This window comes from Lacerta agilis, chromosome 13 (genome assembly GCF_009819535.1).
Source record: "Lacerta agilis isolate rLacAgi1 chromosome 13, rLacAgi1.pri, whole genome shotgun sequence".
NCBI lineage: Eukaryota > Metazoa > Chordata > Lepidosauria > Squamata > Lacertidae > Lacerta > Lacerta agilis.
In genome coordinates, this window is record NC_046324.1 from 4,619,380 (window position 1) to 4,632,288 (window position 12,909).

At 44.2% G+C, this 12,909-nt stretch overlaps 1 protein-coding gene across 3 annotated transcripts in view; it reads right to left on the reverse strand.

The window, feature by feature from the left end:
- FAM81A (family with sequence similarity 81 member A) overlaps positions 1-5,484 on the reverse strand; it is a 31,034-nt gene extending 25,550 nt beyond the window's left edge. The window contains exon 1 of one of the 3 annotated variants that reach the window (XM_033167463.1): positions 5,479-5,484. Coding sequence is in view for 2 of the 3 variants with exons in the window: in XM_033167461.1 (XP_033023352.1) it covers positions 5,240-5,414 (175 nt within the window). In the remaining variant the exon portion in view is untranslated. Of the gene's footprint in view, positions 1-5,239; positions 5,444-5,478 lie in introns of those variants that run through there. The other 2 variants (XM_033167461.1, XM_033167464.1) reach the window with 2 other exon arrangements.
- Positions 5,485-12,909: the final 7,425 nt, after the last annotated feature.

Below are 12,909 nucleotides of genomic sequence, written 5' to 3' on the forward strand. Positions count from 1 at the left end.
TCTGGGGCAAGAGTTTATCTATTCTGATAAAACCAAAAAGGGAGGGGTAATTATGTATGTAAACCCCAAACTAGATCCTAAATTCATCTTTAAAGATGAGGAATGCAGAATGATGGTTATTGAAGTGAGACTAGATGGAGAACCAATTACTGTAGTGGGAATTTATGCCCCCAATGAAAGGAAAACTGATTAAAAAAGGAAAAATGTGGAAGAGAAATTGTTTTATTTGTGTGATAGTAAAATAATAATGATGGGTGATTTTAATTGTGTTGTTTCCCTTGACCTAGATAGAACTGTACAGAAAACAGATTCAAAATAAGGGAAATTGCCAGATGCCTTTTTTGATATTGTGTCCAATTTTGACTTAACTGACTTATGGCGACTTAAGCATCCATTAGAACACAAATTTACTTTCCCCCCCCCCCTCAAATGCAAACAATTATTCAAGCAGAATACACCTTTTAGGGGCTTTGAAACAACTAGGGTAAAAAGGGTAGAAACTCAACCTAAGATATCCGATCACAATGGCATCTTGATGACAATAACAGGAGGGAAATGTTCTTCATTTAGGTGGAAGTTAAATGATGTGGTATTGCAAAATGAACAAATTATGAGTAAGGGCAACACTTCCTTACAAGATTTTTTTTTTACCTCAATCTAAATAAAGAAACAGATTTAATTGTAGTATGGGATGCCAGTAAGGCAGAGGTGAGAGGTTTCCTAATTCAACAAAATACTTTTCAAAATAAGAGAAAGGGGAAAAAAGAAGCAGGAGATATTAGATGCCTTATTGAATAAGGAAAAGGAGTTAATCACAAAACCAAAGGATAAATATGTGTGTCAAGCGATTAAAACACTGCAAGCACAATTTTCGCTGTTAGTTAATCAAGAGATTGAGATGAAAATTAAATTAATGAAACAGATTTTTTAAAATCGGCTAATAAACCATGTAAATTGTTAGCATGGCAACTCAAAAAAGAAAGAAAAAATAGCAAATAAATAATATTGTGTGGGAATACATTTTGGGATTTCCCGCGCTTTTGCCGCTTTATTTATCCTTCCGCGCTACTGCACGGAAAGAAAGAAGATCCGGCCGGAGATTGGTGCCTGGATCCCTCCGCGCCTGCTTGAAAGCGTGCCAGGAAGCCTCCTGGTAACGGTCACAGGACTTGTTTCCCGCCCGGAAACACTGACTATTGCAATGCTGTTATTGGTTAATGCTTATGTCAGGGTTGAGAGACCTGAAAAGAATAGGCCACGTGCTCCCAATTTTCCAGGGAGGGCCTCTCTTCTCTGTCCCCCGCTATCTTTGCTACATCCCCGCCACCATTCTTGCCCTTGAGGGATGCCTTGTGGCAATGTTGTTACTGTGCATCATCACTCTTTAGAGCCCAGACTGGTTGGGAGAGCAAATATGCATTTATTCCTCAGTACAAATGGAAATAAAATTAGAGGCATTAATGTGGAGGGTCTCATGTTGTGTTCAGTTTCAGACCTTCCAAGCGTCCCTGTTTCTGAAGGTTTCTGATCTGATCCCGGAATGTCCCGCTTTTCCTTAGGACGTCACTATTTTCATCAGGGAAATGTTGGAGAGTGTGCAGTTTGCCATTTCACACACACTGTCATTACTCAGATCTGTTTTGAAAGTCTGAGAACATGATGTGTGGCAATTACAGTTGTCTAATATATCTCTTTGGTCAAAAGAGCTGCTGCCCTCCTAGCTTTCGAGACAGGTTGTTGAAAAGCAAATGTGTTCAGCTCACAGCCTTCAGCAATGGGCAGGGCTGGAGGGGAAGACTTGGCAGGAGGCAAAGGGGTGGAGGAGATGAACTTCAGAGAGCCCAGCAGAAAGGTGGGCTGGCACAAAACCCTCACTGCAGACCCCAAAAGAAGTAGTATAATGTGGCATCCTCATGGCTAGTTTGCCTGCAAGGCACAATATGTGGGCCTGCCTTGGAAGATGATATACAGCACATGCCAAGTGATGTGGGTTAGAAATTTTTTTCCCATCAGGTCATTAGCAACAATAAATGGGTGTCAACAGCAAATACAATATTAGGGAAGCTTGGAAAGTCCCCCCCCCCTTTTGCTTTGTTTACAAGTGAAACGAACACTATAGGTCTTCAGGAAATTTCACAGTGCAAATTAGGTTAATTTGCAATGGAAATTTTTCCAGCACAACTTATTTCCAAAGAAGTCATATTACTAGCACTAGCTTTGCAAGCAGAAGGTCTAAGATTTAATAATTATTAAAGGCAAGCACATTAGTTATGGCATGAACTTCCATGGACTGGTAGAATCTGCTCCATCAGATGCATCACGAGTTGCATCAGATGAAGTGGCATCATGAAGACTTCTGCTAAATTTGTTAGCCTTTATGATGCTGCAAGACCCTTTGGTTATTTTTGCTCCAACAGAATAACACAGGCTTCTCTTTGGAAGCTGGTAGAAAAAAACCTCAGGAACAGAAGATGGTTCTAAGGCAGGGGGGGAGGCTTCCTTTGAAATGCTAATAGGTGTCACAAAAATGTGGTTTTTTTTATTTGAACTGCGCCAGGGAAAGAGAGTTAAACCCCTCCCTCCCAGCAGTCCTGGGGCTCCTCAGGCATTTGCTATTTGCTCAGCAAGAAAAAATACATGTTAACTGTATTTTCTCCACACAACATAAGACCATAAGGAAACCCTGCTGGATCAGTCCAATGGCCCATTTAGTCCAGCATCCTGGGGAGGGTGTTAAAAGGCCTTTCAAAGTGTGACATGCTTTATGGATGGGCTCTGTTAGCTAGAAGGAGACTCTCTTTGCTAATCACAGCTGTCAGTGGTGGAGCAAGATGACAGGAAGAGATAGATAGATAGATAGATAGATAGATAGATAGATAGATAGATAGATAGATACTTTATTGTCATTGTACATAGTACAATAAAATTGAATGCCACCCTACATTTACAGCCACATATACTGAACCTGAGGTTCAGTTGCGGAACCAAAAGGCTGGACATAAATAGTTTAATAAATTATTTAATAAATAAGCTGCTCTCCAAGTGACAGAGGGAAAAGTTGAGAACTTGGGAACTTCCCACCCACATGTACAGATGCCTTCATGAACAGCTGTCTGGGCAAAGGTGTTGGGCACCATTCAAGGTGGCCTAGCAGCAGACCAGAGAGAGCTGACGCACAGCCTAAAGAGGGAGGAGGAGGAGGAGGGGTGATGAAGAGAGCACCTGTTGCTGAAAAACCAGGTTAAGTGATGGACAGTGGAGCACCTGTTCCTTTCATGCAGAAGGTTCAAGTTTCAATCCATCTCCATGGAGGGGAGAGAGATTCTATGTTGGCCAGCAAGTAATGGCTTTTCCCACCTGCCTTGCCCCCCCCCCACCCTCCAGCCCTAGGAGAACTTATAGGGGAGCTGTTTCCAGAGGAACAACTGTGAGGGGAGAGAGACTCTGTTCTCCATCAGGGGGTGGCTGGTTTCAGCTGTGCTGCCCTATGTCTGGCCCAAAGAACCTTCAGAAGGGAGTTGCTACCATGGGCATTACGCGTATGTGTACTTCAGTGAGCTAAATAGAGTGAAATATGTCTCATGGGAGTGTGGCGAATGTGTGCAAGAACTTAACAGTGCTTAGTGTAACTGACCAGTAGAAAGGACTCTATGAATTGAAAAGAGAGATGCTTATGTAGCCTTGCTAACTATGAAAATCATTTTTTTTAAAAAAATCTTTTTTTAATGCTTAGTGTATTTTTGGCTGCTATTTTGTGAATGTTGCTTTGTAGACTATGAATGTTGCATTGGTTTGTTAATCATATAATATGACTTTTACTTTAAGTGTGACGTATAGCTTATTTTTTAGTTGCTGCTAAATTGTTTCACTGAAATTATTCTATATGATCTATGCTGCATTTATGATGTTCTATGATGTTCCATAATGTTATTGTTTATTGTTTGCAAGCCGCTTTGGGATTCATTTGAATGAAAAGCAGTCTAGAGATATAATAAATCGAATCAAATCTCCATGTAAGACTCCCTGCCTGAAATTCTGGAGAGCCGCTGCCAGTCAGTGTAGACAACACTGAGCTTGATGGACTATGTTCTATTTCTAAAGATGGGAGGAGGGGGAAACCTGCTCCTAGCTGATGGAATGGCAAACACCAGGGATGGCTGTGCTCTGCCTGCAACTGGTATCCACGGTCTGGATACCAGTTGCTGGAACTGCAAATGTGAAAGAGTGCTCTTGCGCTCAGGTCCTGCTTGTGGACTAATAATAATAAATTTATTATTTATACCCCCCATCTGGCTAGATCTCCCCAGCCACTCTGGGCATCTGCCTGGGCACTGTGAGAAGAGGATGATGGGCCTTTGCCTGGATCTTATGTTGTTATGAAAAGACAGAGGTTGCAACTCTTCCTGCTTTGGCAGGGCCAGCCATTGAGCCGGCTACCAAGAACTGATCTCCCTGCTGCTGGGAAGGTGAACTTTGGATAACACTGTACAGACAAGCATGTTGGATGTTGGAGAGTAATAATTAAGCAGAGATTCCTGCCACCCGCCCTCAGACACTGCAGAAAACTCTCCCCACTGTAAGAATAATGTCAAGCAAGTGAGATGTCTCCCTCTTACCTTGACTGTGTGTGGGGGTGCCTCAACAGGGGGCTGGATCCCTGGGTCCGACTTGCAGACTTCCACTGTCAAATTCTCCTGCCCAAGCCTCATGGAAACAAACGAGAGATGAGCAAGAGAGCCCTTAGGTCTCTCCCATTCATTTCTAGGAAACTTGTGCAGGAGAACTTCTCAGTTCATGCCTCATTAGGAATGGGGGAGGGGGGAGGTGCTATTTGGATTTCCCACCTCAAACACCAAAAAATAACCCTTGGCCCACCTCATCCCAACCTGAAAAGGCATATTTTTATGTATGTAGACCAGCTCATTACAGTTAACACAACGGCAAACATACCTGAAGAAGCCTCATCAAAAACTGCTTGTCATAAGGTGCTAAAAAGCTCCCCACCACCATCACCAACCACACAATACACAGATCTCCCTGCTGTTGATTTGTTTGTTTCAAGTCACCCACTGAAATACTCCAAGATGCCAGTTTATTTTGGATCTTCAAAGGAACATTTCTTAATCCTCCACCCCACCGTACGCTGACTATTTGAGAGAAGTCACAAATGTACAACACATCCCCTCCCTAGGGAGACCCCCCTCCCAGCAGCATCCCCCCAACAGCCTAAGAAACTCACAACAGAACATGCCACAGCTGCATCCAGGGCCCCGTTGGCAGCATTCAACATGGCTTTGTTCCCGACGCCTCAAACTCGTGTCTTCGGAAAACCAAAAGTCGTCAGGATCATGGCATGGTGGAGGGAGGCGGCATGCAGTGTCTCCACTGGTCTTGACAGCGAAGGCTTCCCTCATTCCCCGCCCCCACTCTGCTTCCCCACCCTCATGCGAGAGACGTGTGGTCTCAGTGCCAACACACCTGAAAATATGGTCGGAAGCAATGGTGACAGAAATGAAACGAAGGTCAACACCAGGAGCCTCACCACATGCGAATGCGAGTAAAACGTCTGACTGGAAGCAAGTTGTCTCCCAAGGCTGCTTACCTGGCTAGGGCAGGGCTGGAGTGCCCCAAATCTGCTTCTGAGTATCATAGCAGCATATTCGACTACACTTCTTGTTTGGGGGGGTTGTAGGTATTTTTCAGGTCAGCAGCCACACCTAAAGGCTTGCCAGGATGAAGCTGAGATGTACTGGTGCCCCTCTGTTGCTGCTTTCCTGCCTCCACCGCGGCAACCGAGGAACATGGCAACCGAGGAGCCCCCTCGCCTCTTCTTGGCTGGGCCTCATCGAAGGAGAAGCAAAGCAGCAGCTGGGAGTTGTTGCCAGGACGCTGTCGCTATAGCAACGTGCATCTCAACCTCCGTGAAGCAAGGCCCTCCTCAAGAGGAGAGAGAGAGAAGGAACTTATTTATAGGGAACAAAATATCAGCACATACAAATCCTCTTTGAAGAGGCTTAACCCCACAATTATTTCCTAGCAGGGTCAGTTTCTCTCAGAAGATTGGCAGGGGGAAGAACAGTTTCTTCCCTTTTTCAAAAGCATATTGCCAGCTGTGACTAATTCTAATCCAGGCAGAGCACAGACACAGAAAGAACACTTTGGCTTCCCATAGCTCAAGCTTATATCCTGTTCAATGTGCGCCACAGAATTCCTGCAGGCACACAATGCTCGGCTGTAAGGAAATGAAGTTGGTACACATAAAAGGTCCCGGTGAAATTTATTCAGGCTGTCATTCACAGAAATTAATTACCCCCCTCTCCCCTCTCCCCCCACCTCCAGTAAGAGAGAGTTTGGCCTGATGGCAAAGTCAAGACAGGCAGTATTGTTTTTTTTTACAGAGAGCAAAAGGAATCCCATGCAGGGCCATTGAGGCAAACTTCCCACAAAGAGGATGTTGGGCTCCATGAAATGCTACAGACCTCAGCCATATAGCATCATCCCTTGGGAAGTTCTCCTGCACAAGCCCCACCCCCATGGAAAAGCACACACAAGACTCATTACGCAGGATAATTTATGGCAGGTTGTGCCTCCAGTGGGAAAACTGGAAGGAACTGTCACTTGGCGTTTCACCCCAGCACCTCAAGGCTATAGCAAGTAGCCTTCTCCAGGCAGTCGGGTCCTGGGACTGGCTGCCTATCCAAGTACAGTGGTACCTCAGGTTACATACGCTTCAGGTTACATACTCCGCTAATGCAGAAATAACGCTTCAGGTTAAGAACTTTGCTTCAGGAAGAGGTACCACTGTATGCTGAAAGACATCAGTCACACTTGGGGTTCAAAACAGGCAGAGATCAAGTTTCAGAGCAGCAAATGTGAGAGGCTGAAGGCAGGTGTTTAGGCAAAGCCAGGTGGGGCTCAAGAAAACCCACTGGTAAAGTGGAAAAATAGGAGGTTGGCAACAAGGTTTTTGCATCAAAGATGAGTATTATTATTATTATTATTATTATTAATTTATGTACCAGCTTTTATCCGAAGATCAGAGGGTGATTTACAATATCAAAACACAAAAATACATACCATAATAACAAGCAAAAACAATACCGTTACTCCAGTTTAAAAGGCCAAATATTGTTTAATTAGCCATAGGCCTTGGAGAAGAGGCATGATTTTGCTTTTAATGAAGGCACCAGGTGAGCTTCTCTGGGGAGAGCATTCCACAAGTGGGAGCCACTGCAGAAAAGGCCCATTATTGTCTTGCTGCCCGCTGGACCTTCCATCACAGAGGAGGCACACAAAGAAGGGCCTGAGATGATGATTGCAGGGTCCGGGTTTATATGGGGATTATATGGGTAAAGGCATTGAGGTATTGTGGTCCTGAGCCATTTTAAGACTTTATAGGTCAAAACCAGCACTTTGAACTGGGCCTGGAAACTAATTGGCAGCCAGTGCAGTCAGGCCAGGATCGGTGTAATATGCTCAAACCGTCTTGCCCTGGTGAGCAACCTGGCTGTCAAATTTGGCATCAGCTGAAGTTTCTAAACCATCTTCAGAGGCAGCTCCACATATAATGCATTGCAGTAATCTAACCTAGAGGTTACCAGAGCACAGACAACGGAACTTAGGCTAACCCTGTCCGGATAGGGGCACAGCTGGGCCACTAGCCAAAATTAATGGGAGGCACTCTGCGCCAGCATGGTGTAGTGGTTAAGAATGGTAGACTCATAATCTGGTGAACCAGTTTCGCTTCCCTGCTCCTCCACATGCAGCTGCTGGGTGACCTTGGGTTAGTCACACTTCTCTGAATCTCTCAGCCTCACTCACCTCACGGAGTGTATGTTGTGGGGGATGAAGGGAAAGGAGATTGTTAGCTGCTTTGAGACTCCTTAAGGGGAGTGAAAGGCGGGATATCAAGTCCAAACTCCTCCTCCTCCTCCTCCCTCTCTGGAGACAGGATTTATAAGATCTGCTGGATAGAAATAGGTCCCTTTGGGTCAGCTGACAGGCTGCTCAGGCATGCTGGTACTGCAGTCTAGATGGCATCCTGGAAAGCGGAAGTCAAGTCTGGTGGTGCAGGAAGGGCTGCAGCTCAGCAGTAGAGTATCTGTTTTGCATGCAGAAGGTCCCAGGTTCAGTTCTCAATGGCATTTCCTCAAAAACCTGGTAAAGAGAGAGGCCCATCTCTGGAACTCTGGCAAGCCATTGCTGGTCAGTGTAGACAATGCTTTTTTAAAAGTATTTTTTATTAAATATTTTCTTGATTTACAAAGATAGTGCAATGTCCCTCTTGTATTTTTTCCATGTAACATTTTTACAAATCAATTTCGTTTGTTGAGATATTAGGAAGAAAAGGGGGAAAGAGGTGGGCGGGATGGGGAGATGGGTGGGGTGGGGTGACGGTGTTTCTATTTTACTTAATATATGTAGGGTTTGGTGTCAGCAATGTTTGTGCAGGTTCTCTGTTTGCTTGTGTTCCTTTGGTGGTGAAAGAGGTTGGGGTTGGTGTAGGATGTGATTGTTCATTTGTGGTTGGCTGTGGTGGTCTTTGGTTTCCTGTGTGAGTGGGGTGGGTGAGTGTTTTAGATCAGGTTAGCCATATTGATTTGTACGCTGTCGGTAGATTTTTGTCATTGTCTTGTTGGGCTGTGTGTGTGATGAAGGGGAACCATACCGGGGTGAAGATGTCTTCTTCTGTTTGTCCCCGTGTCAGTTTCAGGTTACTGGTTAGTTTTTCTAGTAGGGCTGTTTCCCATACTACTTGGTACCATTGATCCTTGCTTACTCCTGACAGGTCTTTACACAGTGTAGACAATGCTGAGCTAGATTAACTAATGTTCTGACTTAGTCTAAAACAGCTTCATATGTTCCTGCCTGTTAAACAGTCACAGATCCGCCGCAAAGAATCCTGGGGATTATGTTGCGTGAATATGCAGGCAACTATTCTCAGAGTTGCCTGGGAAGTGGAAATGATTTAAAAAACAGTTTAAGCCTGCAGTGTAGACATGTTCATAGTTTTTGGTGCCCCAAATAATCAGACTTTATTACTATTGCCACCACCAAAATTTACATCCCATTTTGCAAGTTTCCAAAGATGTGTATAACACATTTCAAAATGCAAATATAGGCCTAATAATGAAACAACAAAACAAGACTTGGAACCAGCACAAAATAATGAAAACAGAGAAAAACATCTAAATTTGCAGCAGCACATCAAATGGTGGCATATGACAGCAGGAAAATAATTTCCCATCAGTCGCAGAAGATAAAACTCAAAATTACTGTTGTGTATTAATTAAGACATTCTGTCAGCCGGGTGGAGTAATGTCATAGGCCAGTTTAAGAGTACAAGCACAATCCACAGCCTGATTGGGTCCCGCCGGAAAGTTAGAATATTATTGGTTCCCGCTTAAATGTATCTATCCTCTCTGTACCAGTGTGCCTTTAAATAGAGCTTCCCCTGCCCCCTATTCCCCAGTCTTGCCCTGTCCTGTTGGTTACCTTACAATAAAGAGCTGTTCATGAAGAAGTGTCGCTGGAGTTATTGTTCCATGAACCCAAGACACAACAATTACCATTCAAATATCAGGCTGTACCTGGCCCCTAAAGCTTTCAGGGTGCTGGGCAGGTGTCTCTGAGGAGGACATTCCAATAAAGGGGAGCCACAACTGAAAAGGCCACTTGCTTCTTCCCTGAAGGAGGGTGAGGAGGCACCCACAGGAAGACTTCTGGCATAATGTTTTGGCAGGTTCATATAAGAGTTGTCAAAAGCCTGGAACTGTCCAAGAAGAGATCTGTCTATAAAAAGGAGCTAAATAAATAAACATTTAGAAGAAGAGTTTGGATTTGATATCCCGCTTTTCACTACCCGAAGGAGTCTCAAAGCGGCTAACATTCTCCTTTCCCTTCCTCCCCCACAACAAACACTCTGTGAGGTGAGTGGGGCTGAGAGACTTCAAAGAAGTGTGACTAGCCCAAGGTCACCCAGCAGCTGCATGTGGAGGAGCGGAGACACGAACCCGGTTCCCCAGATAACAAGTCTACTGCTCTTAACCACTACACCACACTGGCTCTTACAGTCACATGACCAACTCCCTGCCTAGCCAAGAACACTAAATTCAGAGTAAGCCCTCCCTCCCCTCGCCTACATGTACTGGGGCAGATTACAGGTTAGGACACCTCCGTGACTATCCTAGCAGTCATGAAGTTATTGAAAAAGCAGTCGGAATATTGAGGTCCCCAAGAATGAGCATGGGGTACTCAACAACAAGCCTCACCTTTCTGAGACCACTCCTGTTAGCTGAAGATGCCTAGTCTGTCCTGATTAATAATAATAATAATAATAATTTTAATAATTAGCCAATATCAGATGCAATAATAATTGCATCTGATGCAATAATAATTGGCCAATATCAGATGCAAACACTGATAGCCAGCTTTCCTGGAGGAGATGGGACCATGATGTTCTACAGTAGAAAGCCCTCCTGCCCCATCAGCGAGCATGAGAGCTAGTGTGGCACCGTGGTTATGGTACTGGACTAGGACCTGAGAGACGGGGGTTGAAATCCCCACTTGGCCAGGAAGCTTGCCGGTTGACCCTTGACCAGTCACTCACTCTCAGCCTAACCTACCTTGTTGTGAGGATAAAATGGGGGAAAGGAGAACCATGTATGCCACGTTGAGCTCCTTGTAGTGAAGGTAGGATATAAATTAAACAAACAAACAAACAATGGCCTGGAGCAGAGCTTTCCAAAATTTTCTTGTCAGTGATGTGGGATATGTCAGTCAAATCCAACATTCTAAGAGAGGACTAACTGCCAATATGTGACAGTCAGTTTGGTCCGTTGGTCAGTTAGGCTGCTGCTGATAGAAGTGTTAAGTAGTAAATGCTCTGATGGAGTCTTTTTAGGACTCACTAATATCTAATATATAGTTTATATCTTTTGTAACCTAAGTATGTACTCAGTGAATCTGACAGTAAACTAGTTTATTTTGTTATCATTCAGATTCATGTGTATCTTTTTTTAAAGAGGGACAAAAGGGATTAACAACCAAGAAGGCAGGAAGGTAGAAGACATAATTATTAAAAAAGACTCAAAAGAGTCAGCAATCCGCTTGCTGCTGTGTAAATTTAAATAAGGAAAAGTTTAACCCTGCTATATTAAACGTTCCTACAAACTCAGCCCCCGAGAGAGTACTGAAACCCTGTTAGGCCAGCTCTGGGTCACTTGATTCCTCAAAAAGTTGATGATTCATAGCTGAACTGTGTGAATTGTCTCTAATGGAATGAAAACCACTATGTCTGAGGGTCAGAGAAGACCCAGATGGGCTTACCACCTTAAAAAATAATAATCACATGCCTAGCTTGTCCATTAATAGTGTTGTTGGGGTGGATGTCTAATTTTAATTTGAGACAGGGGCTGGATCTTAACCCTGTACCTGCCTTTCCTCCCTTGGATCCATCACTATGAACACTTTAAGCCCAGCTCACACTGGGGGGGAAAGCACAAATGGGAAAGTAAGAGGAAGCTTTTTTTGTTTATTGTCATTCAGCAACCATGGCTGGCCTTGTCCCATCAGCCATCACATCTAGTTTGGCCCTGAGGTAATGTGAGGTGGGGACACAGAAGCCCTCTCCGTGGGGTCTTGTGGTTTCTGCTGACCCTTTCACACGTCCGAGTTATCCACTTGCTGTTGCAGACATTAAGAACGACAAACATCTTTCCTGGGAGAGAATCAGGGAATTGTAGGCTTGAAAGGCACACCAAGGATCATCTTGTTCAGAGCTTTCCAAACGTTGCATGTTGGTGGCACACATTTGAGACACGCATCATTTCACGACACATTAATTCAGTTTTTATAGCAAACCGGAGGTTCAACCAACCCCTTTACAGCCGTGGGAGCGTTTGCGTGACACACCTACACATTGCAGCTGACACACTAATGTGTCGCGACACACAGTTTGGATAACTTGGGCCTGGAGTCTGTTGTTTGACTTTCCTGCTGTTCTGGCTCATGTCCACTAGAGGCCACCGTTCTCCCTGACAGGTTGGGACATCCATTCCCCCAGATTTCTGCTCCACTGAAAAAGTGCCCACTAACTTTACAAGCAAACTGGACACTTACTTTTAAGCATACCTTTGGGAGGTGGGCTGAGGGTATTAGAGGAAAGCTACTCAACAACAACAACTCACTAGAGAAGATGATTTATGAGCCTATGGGATAGCTGTCAACCCTCCCTGCTGTTTCCCGATGCTATAATAAGGGAATTTCCCGCAAAAAAGGGGAAAAGGTTGACAGCTATGGCCTATGGTGCTTGTGTAGGGCATGTGGGTGTAAATACAACCATTACCTCCCAATCCCAACAACCCAAGTTTCAAGTACGTATAAACCACGCTGTCTCCTGTGTTCCTTGAAAGCAGGTTGTTTCCTTTCTTAAATTTCTTTATGAAATTGGATCAAATACCATAACCAAAACCTAGACATATCTAGCACAAGTGGGGACAGGGGGCAACTACCCTGTGAGTGTAGGTCCAACCAAAGAAATCATATTAGGCTTCCTCAAGGTGGGGTTAGATAGAGATGTCATGTGACAAAGCTGTTGATGCCTAACTGCTATAACTGTCATTCTAAGATGTAACTGCCATTCTAGTCTGTAACCTTCTTTCAGTGCTGGGTGAGTTACTTACCTTGACTGTGGTGACTAGTTTCTCTCAGAGTGTGTGCCTGTATAGAGAAGAGCCTGTATACTATATATGATCTATTTTTTCAGAAGCTTGTTTTAAACTTAATAAAAGTTTTTCAATGAAAACTCTGCTTAAACAATTCCTGCTGCACGTCAAGAGAATAATAAATTCTTAAGAGTTGGAAGGGACCCCAAGGGTCATCTAGTCCAACCCCCTGCAATGCAGGAAT